General features: G+C 38.5%; 1 protein-coding gene across 2 annotated transcripts in view; it reads left to right on the top strand.

Moving 5' to 3' along the window:
* LOC309693852 (uncharacterized protein) overlaps positions 1-9,499 on the top strand; it is a 548,750-nt gene extending 539,251 nt beyond the window's left edge. For both annotated transcript variants that reach the window (XM_082513434.1, XM_082513433.1), the window contains exons 36-53: positions 161-259; positions 355-453; positions 2,148-2,287; positions 2,420-2,546; positions 2,630-2,710; positions 2,883-2,981; positions 3,180-3,227; positions 3,611-3,793; positions 3,949-4,079; positions 4,321-4,393; positions 4,523-4,597; positions 4,677-4,802; positions 4,905-5,000; positions 5,984-6,193; positions 6,313-6,490; positions 6,596-6,710; positions 6,809-6,981; positions 7,198-9,499. In XM_082513434.1, coding sequence (XP_082369560.1) covers positions 161-259; positions 355-453; positions 2,148-2,287; positions 2,420-2,546; positions 2,630-2,710; positions 2,883-2,981; positions 3,180-3,227; positions 3,611-3,793; positions 3,949-4,079; positions 4,321-4,393; positions 4,523-4,597; positions 4,677-4,802; positions 4,905-5,000; positions 5,984-6,193; positions 6,313-6,490; positions 6,596-6,710; positions 6,809-6,981; positions 7,198-7,300 — 2,156 coding nt within the window. In that variant the 3' untranslated portion in view covers positions 7,301-9,499. The remainder of the gene's footprint in view (positions 1-160; positions 260-354; positions 454-2,147; positions 2,288-2,419; positions 2,547-2,629; positions 2,711-2,882; positions 2,982-3,179; positions 3,228-3,610; positions 3,794-3,948; positions 4,080-4,320; positions 4,394-4,522; positions 4,598-4,676; positions 4,803-4,904; positions 5,001-5,983; positions 6,194-6,312; positions 6,491-6,595; positions 6,711-6,808; positions 6,982-7,197) is intronic.
* Positions 9,500-13,096: the final 3,597 nt, after the last annotated feature.

Here is a 13,096-nt window from a genome sequence, read left to right as displayed (position 1 = left end):
AAAAATGTCCTTTTACAGTCTTTAATGTTTCTGAGATTTTTTATTTATTAATTTATAAATTTTTTTTTTTTTTTTTTTTACAAATGATCCACATTATATTAGGACAGGGCATTGAGTAGGACATGGTAATAATATTTTAACACTAACTGTATTGCACAAGGTAACCCTGGTCTGGCTGGTCCAAGTGGAGATCCTGGCAGGAATGGATCAAAAGGGTGGAGAGGAAAAGTGGGAGCACCAGGGGATCCTGGACCAAGAGGTCTGAAATAAGCTAAACATTCACAGTGACTAGTTATTATTTCCGTTTGTAAATCTGCCAAACTGTATTTATGCTGTGTGCCTGTATGTCCCCAGGCTCACCAGGTGATCCAGGGTTGGATGGATTATTAACATCACCAGGGTTTAAAGGACATCCCGGAGCTCCAGGAGATGCAGGGCTGAGGGGGCCTCCAGGTAAGTACTGCATTTTACTTCAAGCTGAAGTTAAATAAAGAAAAATTAAGAATATTTTGGTTATCATGCTCATGAATGCTCAGTGATCACTGTGCAGAATAATTTATTGTATTGTGTTTTCAGAACTCCATTGTATTGTTATTGTACGATTTCTACTACTGAAAAAAATAAAACCTTAAACTTAAAAATTTAACATGTACAAAACTTCATGTTTTAAAATCCTTTTAATAAAAAAAGATTAATAAATGACCTTTTCAGTGTGCAGTTTTTATGTAGTGAGAAAACTACAAGCATCTTCCAAGTTGCATGCCCGTTACAATAATAATAATAATGATAATAATATTGTTACATCTTTTTTGCACACACTCTTTTCTACTCTGTAATATCCTTGTCAATGTTCTTGATATTTATTTATAATCACCTCTTTTAACTCTTGATATTTATAATTGAGTGATTTGTATATACTAGTGCTATTTCTTAAATTTGTAAAATCTGTAACATATTTTATTGTTTAATTAGTCTGTTACTGTTACTGTCTTGGAGCAGCTGTAACCCACATAATTTCCGGCGAGAACAGCGGACTCCCGGCACATTGTTTTTTAAACCCCCCGCTACTCAGGTTAAACATGATATATAAGTCACTTAGGTAACTTAAAAAATTGTATTGTTTGGCTGTTTCAGTGTTTTATTTGTTCCTGAGTAAATCGGTTTGGCTGAGATTAAAGACATTAGATTAGATTAGATTAGATAAAACTTTTCCTCTGGGGTTTTCACCCAGCTGAATAAACGTCAAACAGAAAACTGATTAAACACAAGTGTGAGATGGTCGAGAATTTACTCCAGTGTACTGTTATATTTTAGATAGCAAGGAGCAGACGGCTGAGTTTATCAAACTCCACCGAGACAGCGGTGACGCAAATCTGAAGGCTAGACCGTCCCATTTCACAGCTGCTCACTTCCAGCCTTCTCAGTTTTCGAAGGACCCGGCCCACGTAGATCGCAAAGGCCAGGTCCTCCGAAAAATGCAGCCTAGGTTTTGAGATACAGCTTTTGAATTGGTACTTGTTCTCTGACTGATGACTTATCACGAGTCCACAAGAACCCGGGTATGCACAAGTACTCGTATTGAGACAGGCAACTGTTAGCATCTGGTCACAGCAGACATCACTTAGCAAATAAATTAACAATTATTTCTCAATAAAAACATGTAAGCTTAAAAAAAAAAACTTTTTTAATATTTTAACAAATTAAAAATGTTTTAACATATTTTAATAAAAAAACAAAACAAAAAATGTATAAGCTTTAATATGTACTAATAGTACATTAATAGTAATAGTAATTAATAGTAATTAAGAAGTACGGAAACACATCTGCGGATAATGAATACAGAAAATCCGTTCACATCTATACAGAACAATGCATTGTATTTTTACTGATTTTTTTTTTTTTTTTTACAGTTTAGGGCCCCCTTCAGATTGTGAATCGAATGTTGACACTAACAATAAGAACTGAATCATTGTGCTTTAGAATATTACTGCATGCACCTTAAACTATTGTGAATTAGAACCTTGAGCTCTAAGAGACATCTCAATAATAGTATAACATTTGATTTGAATTATTTGTTAACGTCATTATTATAAATATGATGGTAGTATAGTTATTAGAAAGTGTTACTAGTGATTTAATTCTGCCAGGGCCAAAGGGAATAAAAGGAGATCGAGGAATACTGGGAAAACCAGGGCGAGATGGTGATCAGGGTAAAACTGGTTTCAAAGGAGCTACTGGGGAACCAAAGTACAATGGATATGGGCCACCTGGACCAGCAGGCCAAAAGGTAGAATTTAAATGTCACTGATGCAGTAGAGAAGATTCCAGTAAATAAATACAAATGTGTATATTATTTGAAACAAATGTGTTCATCAATAGGTTCTTTATCCCTCTTTCATTATTTCCTTCGTGTCCTCAGGGTGAACCGGGATTGACTAATACTAATTTGATGAAGGGTCAAAAAGGACAACCTGGAATTGCAGGAACAGAGGGTTTACCAGGAATTTTTGGACTCAAGGGAGACCCAGGACCTACTGGACTAAATGGTTTGTACAACTGATAAAATATTAGACAGCTTTAACACTCTACCTCTCTACCCAACTCTCTCTGTTCACTCCTTCTGTCTCAGGTCCCTCAGGGTCTCAAGGGCCAGAAGGGTCAGATGGCCCTCCAGGTAGCAAAGGGCAACGCGGACCTAATGGACCACAAGGCAAAGTCCTTTTAATTGCAACTATATGAAGAAACTTTTTTCACCACATATTTTTGAAGTGCAACCCATTGTCTCATTCCAGGATCAATTCGAAATGATCAAATAGTACTTTCGCTTTTTATTTATACTTTAAGTTTAATCGAGTGTACTTTTTAAAATGTGTTTGCCTCAGGTAATGTGGGTCCAACAGGAAATAGAGGACTTCCAGGTCCGAAAGGCAGCCAGGGCTTGGATGGGATTCCTGGCCCACCCGGGCAGAAAGGAGAGACTAGTAAGCCAAATACTGCATAAAAAATGTTTGTATGGTTCTTTGAGGTCATGTATAATCCTATGTAATTATGTATTTATGTATGTTTTTTTCTTTTGTCTAAAATTAAAAAGGCCTGTAGAATAGCTATCTCTTTCATAGCTAATGGTACCCCTGAATGGCGCAGGCAAATTCATCTGTTCTTATATCGCTCTTCTGCAGTCTTGATAGAAGGGAGTCCTGGGAAGCGTGGTGACCCTGGTCAGCCAGGTGAGTCACATACCAGTCACATTACCCTCTAAAGGAGCTGGGGAGTGGGGGTTATGCAGGAGGGCGAGGGTCCAGTGTTTCGTTTTGGGATTTGTTTGGTTTTTTTCTTTTCTTTTCTTTCTTATTTTAGATAATCTTGGAAAAACACTGAATACATTCAACCACACCCAGAGACCTGATGTACTTACAGTATAATCCGCATGCTGGAAGTTAAATAATGAGCGATACATATAGCAACAAACAAAGCACTCATCAGTTGATGTATTTATATGTAATATCAAACAATAAAATATACTAAAGGCCTGTTCCATTACATTAAATTATGCATCACTACTAAAATAATTCCTTACTGATTTAGACTAATTGTTCTTTCCACTCTGTAGGTCCTCCTGGAAATCCTGGCCTCCCTGGGTTGTCTGTTACAGGGATTCATGGACTAACAGGAGACAAAGGAATTCCAGGTCCACAAGGCATCCTTGGCCCAAGAGGGTCACCTGGAAGAGAAGGCGCATGTCTTCCTGGGTATAGAGGAGACCCTGGCGAACCTGGATATCCTGGGAGGAAAGGTTAGAATCTACTCGATAAGTTGTAGGTCCAGATGATGATTTCAGTTTGTGTAATTTGGTCACTGTATGGAAGTTCTTGCATGCCTATTTCACTAGGCCACTCATCCTCAATTACTTTTATCTCCATAATCAGTGCCTTTCTAATCTCAATGTAGGCTACCCTGGCCCACCTGGTCCTCCAGGTACAGCAGTGCCTGGGTTAAAAGGAGACAGAGGGGACCCAGGTCTTCCAGGAAGCCAGGGTAATCTAGGGGAACCAGGAGATCCAGGCCCACAAGGACCACCTGTACGTTTTTACAGTAATTTACCTCTGACAAATGCCTAGAGAAAGTAGACATGAGTTTTTGATTAAAATGGAGAGTTCATAGCAAAAGATGTATTTTACAGTTGAGGTAATCTTTCATCAAGCCTTTCTGTAGCATTCTTCACACCGTACTAAAACTAATGTTTTGTATAGAATGGCAGGTCTTCAAACTCTAACTGCAATAATTAGAGTCTGATCTTTCTATTTCCATTTGCCCCCTCAGGGTGCAATAGGCAGACCTGGAGGCCCAGGGGTAAGAGGTGACCCAGGTCTTCCAGGATTCCCAGGACCTGCTGGTAATCTATGTTGAAGAGTAACAAAGTCTTCAGCAAGTTTCTCACAATACATTTGAAACGCACATCATCATCATGCTGGAATCCATGCAGCAATACAAAGAGATAATCCCATTAATTTTTTTTCTTTAGGTAAAATTGGAGAGCCTGGGTACATCCCTGGCCCTCCTGGTCAGCCAGGGGTCCAAGGTATTCCTGGACCACCAGGTGAGTCAATACTTGATAAGCTAAGCATTACATATATCTGGGGAATAGCTTTCTAATTGCTCCTTCTGTGTACCTAAAGGGCGTAAAGGTGAGGCAACATTTAGAAAAGTAATACATGAACCAGGAGCTCAAGGCTCTCCTGGTGCCCGTGGCACATGCGGACCTCCAGGAAGAACTGGTCCACCAGGACCTCCAGGCCCACCAGGTTAATACTTTTAGAGTTAATCCTTGTTGCATGTATTACCTTTCCCTGTGTAATATGTGATATTCGAATTATAAATTTTGCTATTGAACACTTCTTTTCCAGGCCAGCATGGTATCAAAGGAATGCAGGGTTTCAGCCCACCTGGTCTGCCTGGATTTACAGGCTACAAAGGAGATAAAGGAAGAGCAGGGCTGCCAGGTGTGTTTAAGACTACGTCCACACGTATACGGGTATTTCTGAAAACATAGCTTTTTCTATGCGTTTTGACCTTTCATCCACACATAAACAGTGTTTTGGATCACTATGGTGGAGATTTTTGAAAACTCCAGTTTTTGCGTATACATGTGGACAAGGAAAATTGAGATTTAGTCGTGCAACATCAAAGGTGTGCGCCTTTTTTGACGCCACGCTGTGCGCCATGTTATTGTTTACATGAGATGAATCTCTACAATGGCAGATATAGACAAAATACTGTTGCTGTTAATCTTACTATCTGCAGTTATTATCCGACCATTTAGAAAGACTGCTTTTATGCGCCATTCATCTTTATTTACTCTTTTCCTCCCAGGCTTCTAGACTTCTGATTGGCCAAGACTTCTATGCAGTTAGGATTATATTGCCACCTGTTGCTCTGGCACGTGCTTGACAGCATTTGACTTTGTTTTTTGCGTTTACATATGGATAGGATTTTTTTTTTAAACAAAAATGGAAAATCTCCATTTACAAAAATACGTGTGTACATGTGGCAAAATGTTTGGGTTAAAATGTGTTTTTGTGTATATTCCAATTACACATTAGAATATAAAAAACACTTGAAAACGTCATTTTCCAAGTATTTCAGTAGAATGTGAAGTGTTAAATGTGTTCAAATGATTGGAATTGCCTTTCAAATAGCTGGACACATCACACCTGAAAAACAATAAAAGTTCAGGTATTGGCAGCGCTCCTGCTTCACAGTTGTGCATTACATTGTGTGAATAAGAAAAAAGAAAAAATAAGGAAAAAATAATAATGCCCTCTGAATGAAGTTATCTGCCAGTGCACATTAAAACAGGTCCTCAGTGCATTAGTGGCAGGTAGTAGTGACTATAGAACATCCCCCAACAGATTCCAAAAATATCCTTGAACAAAACTGCCCACGTGATATTATTTCATTGCATATTATGTTCTTCAATCTGCAGGTCCCAATGGCAGACCTGGAACTCCAGGTCATAAGGGTCCTGCAGGTTTGCCCGGCAGAACCGGTCCAAGTTATGCTGACAGTTTCCTGATAGTCAGGCACAGTCAGAGCATCCACCCCCCTGAATGTCCTCATGGCACTAGCTTCATCTACAGTGGTTACTCTTTCCTCTTTATCAATGGATATAAAAGAGCTCATGGGCAGGACCTTGGTAAGAGCATGGAAAACACCACACCCAGAAGTTGTATGTGCATATATAAGATGCATCTTTGCATCATTAAAAAATAAATAAAATCTGCATATTTACCAGTGTTTTAAACTGTCTCTCAGGCACCACGGGGAGCTGTCTGCCTCGTTTCTCTACAATGCCTTTTCTGTTCTGTGACACTGAAAATGCCTGCCGCTATGCTTCTCGTAATGACTATTCATACTGGTTGTCCACTGAAACTCCCATGCCTATGAACATGGTTTCCATATCAGGAGAAATGCTGAAATCCTACATTAGCAGGTGGGATAAGATTGTGTATTTAGTGTGATTACCATTAACTAAAATTGCCACCTACATCTACCCTCTAACCTTATGTGGAATAAAATAATATGGATACCTGTTTAGGTGTTCAGTGTGTGAAACCACCTCCAATGTCATAGCCATCCACAGTCAGAGGACTCTCATACCAGAATGTCCTAGAGGTTGGGAATCACTGTGGACTGGGTACTCTTTCATCATGGTAAAGAAATCAGTGTTTTGTTCATTTTTACTATTTTTAAAATTTGAATTCAGAGATCTTGTTTCTCTAAGTGATTCTGTTCTTACTGTCTGTTACAGCAAACAGGTGCTGGAGCAGAGGGATCCTCGCAGCCCCTGATTTCTCCTGGCTCATGTCTGGAAAATTTCCGCCAAGTGCCCTTTATAGAGTGTCACGGCAGGGGGACGTGTAACTACTATCCTGATTCCTATAGCTACTGGCTGGCCTCCCTCGACCCCAACAACATGTTCGGGTGAACTGTTCACTTCTCTGTTTAAGGAGACATAGTTCTGTAGTTTTCAGTTAAATATTCAAGGAATCGTTCATCTTTCATTACTCTTTTGTCCAATGCTGTTTAGAGGCTTCCCAACTCAGAACAGTGCTGTCTTGTGATTTGGCAGCTTGTATCAAATTTAATTTGTTAAGTTATCTGTAATTATTATTGTCTCTGTATGTTGTTTTCCTACAGTAAACCCATACCTCAGACCGTGAAGGGACCTTTCCTAGAAAGCATCATCAGCCGCTGCCGAGTCTGCAGAAAACCAGGGCATCAAGGTGAAGGGTCAAGGTGAAGAGATAAATAGTCTGTTTCTCACTTCATTATGTTCATATTGGGCTTATAAGCAGAGGCTAAACTAAGATTTGTCTGGTGGAGGGCCCTATGATTTGTCAAAGAATTACTTTGCAGTAAGTTGTATAATCATTTGTATTTTTAATGCTCATAGTCTGTGATCACCCAAGCCTGAAATCTGAGGTTTACTGAGCTGTCATTGTTGTTTCCCAACCTGTAGATAATATAAATCTGGTATAATAGGTGAAGCATCCTCAGCTTCAATTAAATATACCCTTGATATAACTTATAAGTGACCCTGGACACCACAGCCTGCTGTGCACCAGCCTAACATAGTCCTTTAATGTCAACCGTACCACGGTACTGCAGATTAATCAGTTTAGTCTGCAGTACACTACAATAAACTGCCTAGGACTGTCATAGAACACACACATGTAAAAGAGTACATGACATGTTTAAATTAAATTGGTTTTTGCTACGTCCATTTCTGTGTGAAGTTATTACGTTAAGGCTTTTTTTGTCCTGGAAAATACACCAACTTTACATTCAGCTAGCAAACAGATTCAGATTTACACTGCAAAGAAACGGTTTGTTTGTTTTCCTGATATTTGTTGAGCTGTTTGAAAAATTGACTCTGATTGGCTGTAATCTCCTGATTTAAAAAAAACACGTGACAAAGTGCCCAAACCAAAACTTAGCCGGCGGGACAAGGAAAAAACAATATGTTCAGGATGTTGTGGCTTGTTGAAAATGTGGTATTACTTACAGTTGTAAAAACATAGTAAAACCTGCTCAAGTCATTTGAATATGCAGTATTTTTAATGACAACAGATATTTTTTTCCCATAGAGATATACAAATGTTATATCTCTATATCACTTTCTTGTGTGCGTGTGTGTGTGTGAAATATTTCAGATCATTTCTGAAGATCCTGTCAGTAAATAAATAACTGCAAACAAACAAAGTCACAATAACCAGCTGTAGTATGTATGCTGTAAATCTGGAGTTTTCAATTTGTTTATTCATACACACAAATATGGAGTTATTTGAACAGTAACTCCTCAAAGCAATTCTTTGAATACCAACACGTTGAATGGTGCATGGAGAGATTAAGCATTATGACTCACATCCATTTATAAATATACTGTTGGGAGGCAGAAGAGAAATCAAACTGGTGTCTTCAGAAAAAGATATAAGTGAAATCAGACATTTAGATCTTGAACTGAAGTATCGAAGTATTGTCAAATATTTTTTGCTATTCTCAATATTTAAAATTGCAACTTGAATGAGCTAATATTAGGATAAAATACAAATGAAATAAGAAGTAGTTGACAGTTATAAGAGAGGCCTCGTGCAAAATCGTACTAAATGTGTTAATAACATCTTTCTTCTCTGAGCTATTCACTGAAAATTATCACTACAGCGATGTCCCCAAAGGAGCAGTCATTCAAGCTCACTCACGCATATCTATCACCATAATTAAAAGTTCCAAAATCTGGATACGAAACAGATCAGCGATTCCCCTAAATGCTACTGTATTCAAAATCCTGTGGTTTTTCTGGCACACATATATTCCAAGATATTGATTGCTGAGAGTCATAAATAAATATGGTGGTTGCATAAGAAACCCAGCCAGCACAAGTAAGAGACAAAGAAGAGCTGTGACCTTTTATGTAAAGCAAATATTTGATTAAAACAAAACAAAACAAATATGTTACATATTTGTGGATATTTTGGAACCAAATCTGAGCTTAAAGGTTTCAAAACATCTGAAACTCCTAATATATTATGCAGAACTCCTTGAATGCCACCTTGAATTATACAAATCTTCTGGTACAGACAGTTGTCAGTGAGGATAGAAACGCTTGTGCTGCTCTGTAGCCTTCTTAACAGGATTATTCTGCTTCTGACAGTGCACTTTCTAATTGTTTAGCCAGCTATATCAAGCTTTTACACCTCTATAATTGGGTTAGGATTGCGACTTGTTGAAAGGTTGATGCACTTCAAGGTTATCGCCCATTTTAGAAGGACACATCCTTGCACTTTTCTCTGCGCAACTCACATAGGCTAAAAAGACATCTGCCCATATTTTAAAAGGTTAGATCTTGATGGGAGAATAGTTACGCAAACGTATAACAGATTTAGGTTGCAAAGAGTATTCCAGTTTGGACTGTATACTTGCAAAGAAGATAGATGGGATAATCCTGTGAGTGATGACTTTACTTAGAAGACATCCTTACATTTTCTATCCACACAATACAGCTGTAAATTTGAATCATGTGCCAGTGCAAAATCATTATAACCCATGACAAACACATCTTCAGATGCAATACAGTTAAATAGAGCAGAAATCTCATTAAAGACAGCTTGAGCTTATAAGTGTCCAACAGTTGTTTTCTTCTGGTATGTTAAAAGTGCTAGTTTTTACCTCCATGAAATTAGATTGGATTAAAGATCATACTTTTGTTTAAATTTAGATTTAATATTTTCTCTCCCTTAACCTAGGTGATCAACAATAGTTTGGACCATTTCAAAATGTTTCGTTCCACAGAAATCAAGTAAGAAACAGGCTATAACAGGCTTGATTTGTGAGTTTTCTTCTGGAAATCCTGGGTGTCCTGCTAATTACCATCTCAGTCAAGTGCAAGACATATTAAAACAGATGAATCAGGGCATGCTAAATGAGGCTAAGATCAGTTGTAATATTGTGTAACACTACTGTGGTATTTCATTATATATTTGCAGTCTATATACAGCTGAATGAATCTAGCACTGGCTTGTTAGTACCCTGCAAACATCAGTGACTTTTAAGTGAGACTATATGGGTGGCTACGTTTATTACTTCAGGCATTTCATGCAACAGTTTTACTTAAGTCATTCTGTCAAACAGCTAAATAAACCCTTTGAAATGGTATTGCTGTGACAAGCATTACTGAGTCACATTGCTGACATTTTGACTCTTCTCCTTCAAGCTGAAGTTATACTTATCACATAAATTTCAACTGTGGCCACAGTGGCTGGTGTACGAGAGTTACACAGTCTTCCTTGTGGTAGAATTAATTTCATTATTCGAGGTAACCTGTGCACACTGTAATGCAGTAAATGCCTCGGCTATTTTTGAGATGTGGACACTTCAGCCTCTCATTCGTGCTTTAGAAATGATTGACCTTGATCCTTTATACCTGTACTGTTTAATGTACCACAGACAGTCTGGCACTGAATATTTAATGATCAGTAAATGAGCAGTCGAGGTGTGAGTGCTGCTCCAAAGCCCTGTTTGTTCTGACTGTGGAAAGAGGCATCTAAATGAGCTCTGAAGACAACTGGAAAACTGGGCAAGCTTCCTCAATGATGCTGCACCACCGACCTGTAGACTTGTAGTGTTTTGATTGATTATGCATGTGCTATATGTCCTCTTTTCTGCAACATTGTTTCCACTCAAGCAGAAGAGGCTGTTCTTCTCATTGTTAGAGTCATTAAAATTCAGAATGTAATAAAGGTCAGCACCACATTTGATGTTTCCCAGTGATATTCATGGTAGTCCAGCAAAGCAATAAACCAGACACCCATTCATCTTCTATTTCCTACCACTTTAACACCATTGTCACCATTGACGTATACCAGTACTTTTCTCTTAAGTAGTGCATAATTTGAATGTGAAATTGCAACGACTTTGAATATCTCATCATTTACAGTGCATAATACCATCAAAATCTTCAGAGAATTTGGATAAATCACTGTGCATAAGGGACTAGAGTGAAAACAGTTTACTGTGTTATCCACAAATGCTGGTTAAAGCTCTCTGTGAACAAAACTCATTTAAAATGGACTCAATGAAAAACTGTTCTGTGGTCAAAAAAATTTACATTTCAAATTATTTTCTGAAAATATGAACACCGTGTCCCCCTGACTAAAGAGGAGAGGGTTCATCCAGCTTGTTTTCAGCTCTCAGTTTAAAAGCCTGCATCTGTGATGGGACAGAGGTGCACCAGTGACTAAGAAATTGGCAGCTTGCACATCTGGAATGGCACCATCAGTGCTGAAAGCTATATACAGGTTTATAGGAACATATGCTCCCACCCAGATAAGGTTGTTTTTTAGGGAATGCTTTGCATGTTTCACCAAGACAAGTTGAAACCGCATACTGCATCCATTACAACAGCATGGCTTCATAATAGAAGATTCGAGATGCGCATTGTCCTTCCTACAGTCCAGACATTTCACTAACTGAAAACATTTGGCACATGGTGAAATGAAATGTGTGACAAAGTATGTGACTGTTATGCAGCTATACAGCAGGGCAAACATGACCATGTCCCCACTTGTTAGCAAAATTTTACCAAAATTCAAAATCACCTAGTATATTTGCATGAAATGGTACATTTTTTCATGTTTTTTGATCTTCTACTGTCAATAAAAATGAAGATTAGTGAGGGATTCAGTTCTTATTTACGGTTTTACGCTTTTATAGAATTAGGGTTGTAAAGTGGAGCCTACTTGATGAGAATTACCTGAACTCATAAATCACAAACAGGTAAATACTGCATAGGGAACACAAAGAGAAAAGAGATAAAGAGAATCGATGCAGCGTTCTGAGAAGGAAGGCCTGATTGAGGAAACTTATCAAACAGGATAGAGGGGTAGACAGGGAATAGAGCTTAAGAAAGTGAGAAAGCAGAGGAAAAGAGGAAGCTAGAGTGCAAAGTGGATGAGCATAGGGATGAGAGAGAAAATTATTAAAATAACAGCGTTGAAGCATAACTGCAGTCAAAGCTTGGCTTGGTATCCTTTCTGTCCCCGGGCAATTGGGATTCAGCAGAACAGCTCTCCTCTGTAACAGGATCCACTGTCAGCACATTAACATGCTCATGCGGCAGAGCTCCTTCAGTAAAGTTTTTTTTTAAAGTAGTCAAGTAAGAGTATGCGAGAGAGCAAAAAAAAAAAAAAGATACGTGGGCAGCTGTGGGTGGGCAGCTGGGTGAGTGAATTTATAATGCGTGTAGGAGTATGTGTACAATGTGCATGAACTTTTATGTGTATTCTGCCTTTTATGAGCATGCCTGCCTGTGGTAATCCCTCTGGTCTTCATCCAGCATACTGAGAAGCCAAAAGCAGAGCATCCCAGAAACAGTGAGACGTGGAAAAGTAAAGTTAAAGTGACTTTAAATCTCTTTTTAATCATCTTGTTAAAGTGGACTGCCTAACAAGGTGCAGAAGTAGAGACCTGAAGAGTTGAATTCAGTCTTTTTAACCATCAGGGCTCCTTTCATTCAAATGTTCATATCAGACAATTGGATAAAACATACTGAGCTGGCTGGATCAAAGGAGCATCACTGAGCTTTAATTGAACACAGAGTAATTATTTTTAATGAGCAGAGCTGAACATCCCACTTCTGACTAGGAGTTTCCTGTCCCAGAGGCATAGGCACATATCAAAACAACAGGACAAAAGCAGGTACACACAGATGAAACAGCAATGCTTTCAGTTTGCAAAAGAAAAACAGTACAAAACTAGCCGAGTTCCTTATTTGATGCTTAGTTTTACGGCAATGTACAAAGTCCAAACAACAGTTGTGAGCAGAACCTAATTACACATCAAATGTAAATTGTGGAATTTTGAATAGTTTGAAATGTTGTGAAAACGTCTGAAGCTCCACCAATAAAACGATTTGTCTGCTATGATGCTGAAGATCATCTCGCTGTAACTGGTTGTCATTACATGTATGTCTACACGGTGGATCTCCGTTTTCTCATCGCCATGATGACAGTGCAACCTGTGTTAAAAATCTGTCAAGTAA

Source organism: Aulonocara stuartgranti, assembly GCF_965226115.1.
Source record: "Aulonocara stuartgranti genome assembly, chromosome: 18".
Taxonomy (NCBI): domain Eukaryota; kingdom Metazoa; phylum Chordata; class Actinopteri; order Cichliformes; family Cichlidae; genus Aulonocara; species Aulonocara stuartgranti.
The sequence above is the reverse complement of the archived record's forward strand: the minus strand, read 5'-3'. Positions and strand labels throughout refer to the sequence as shown.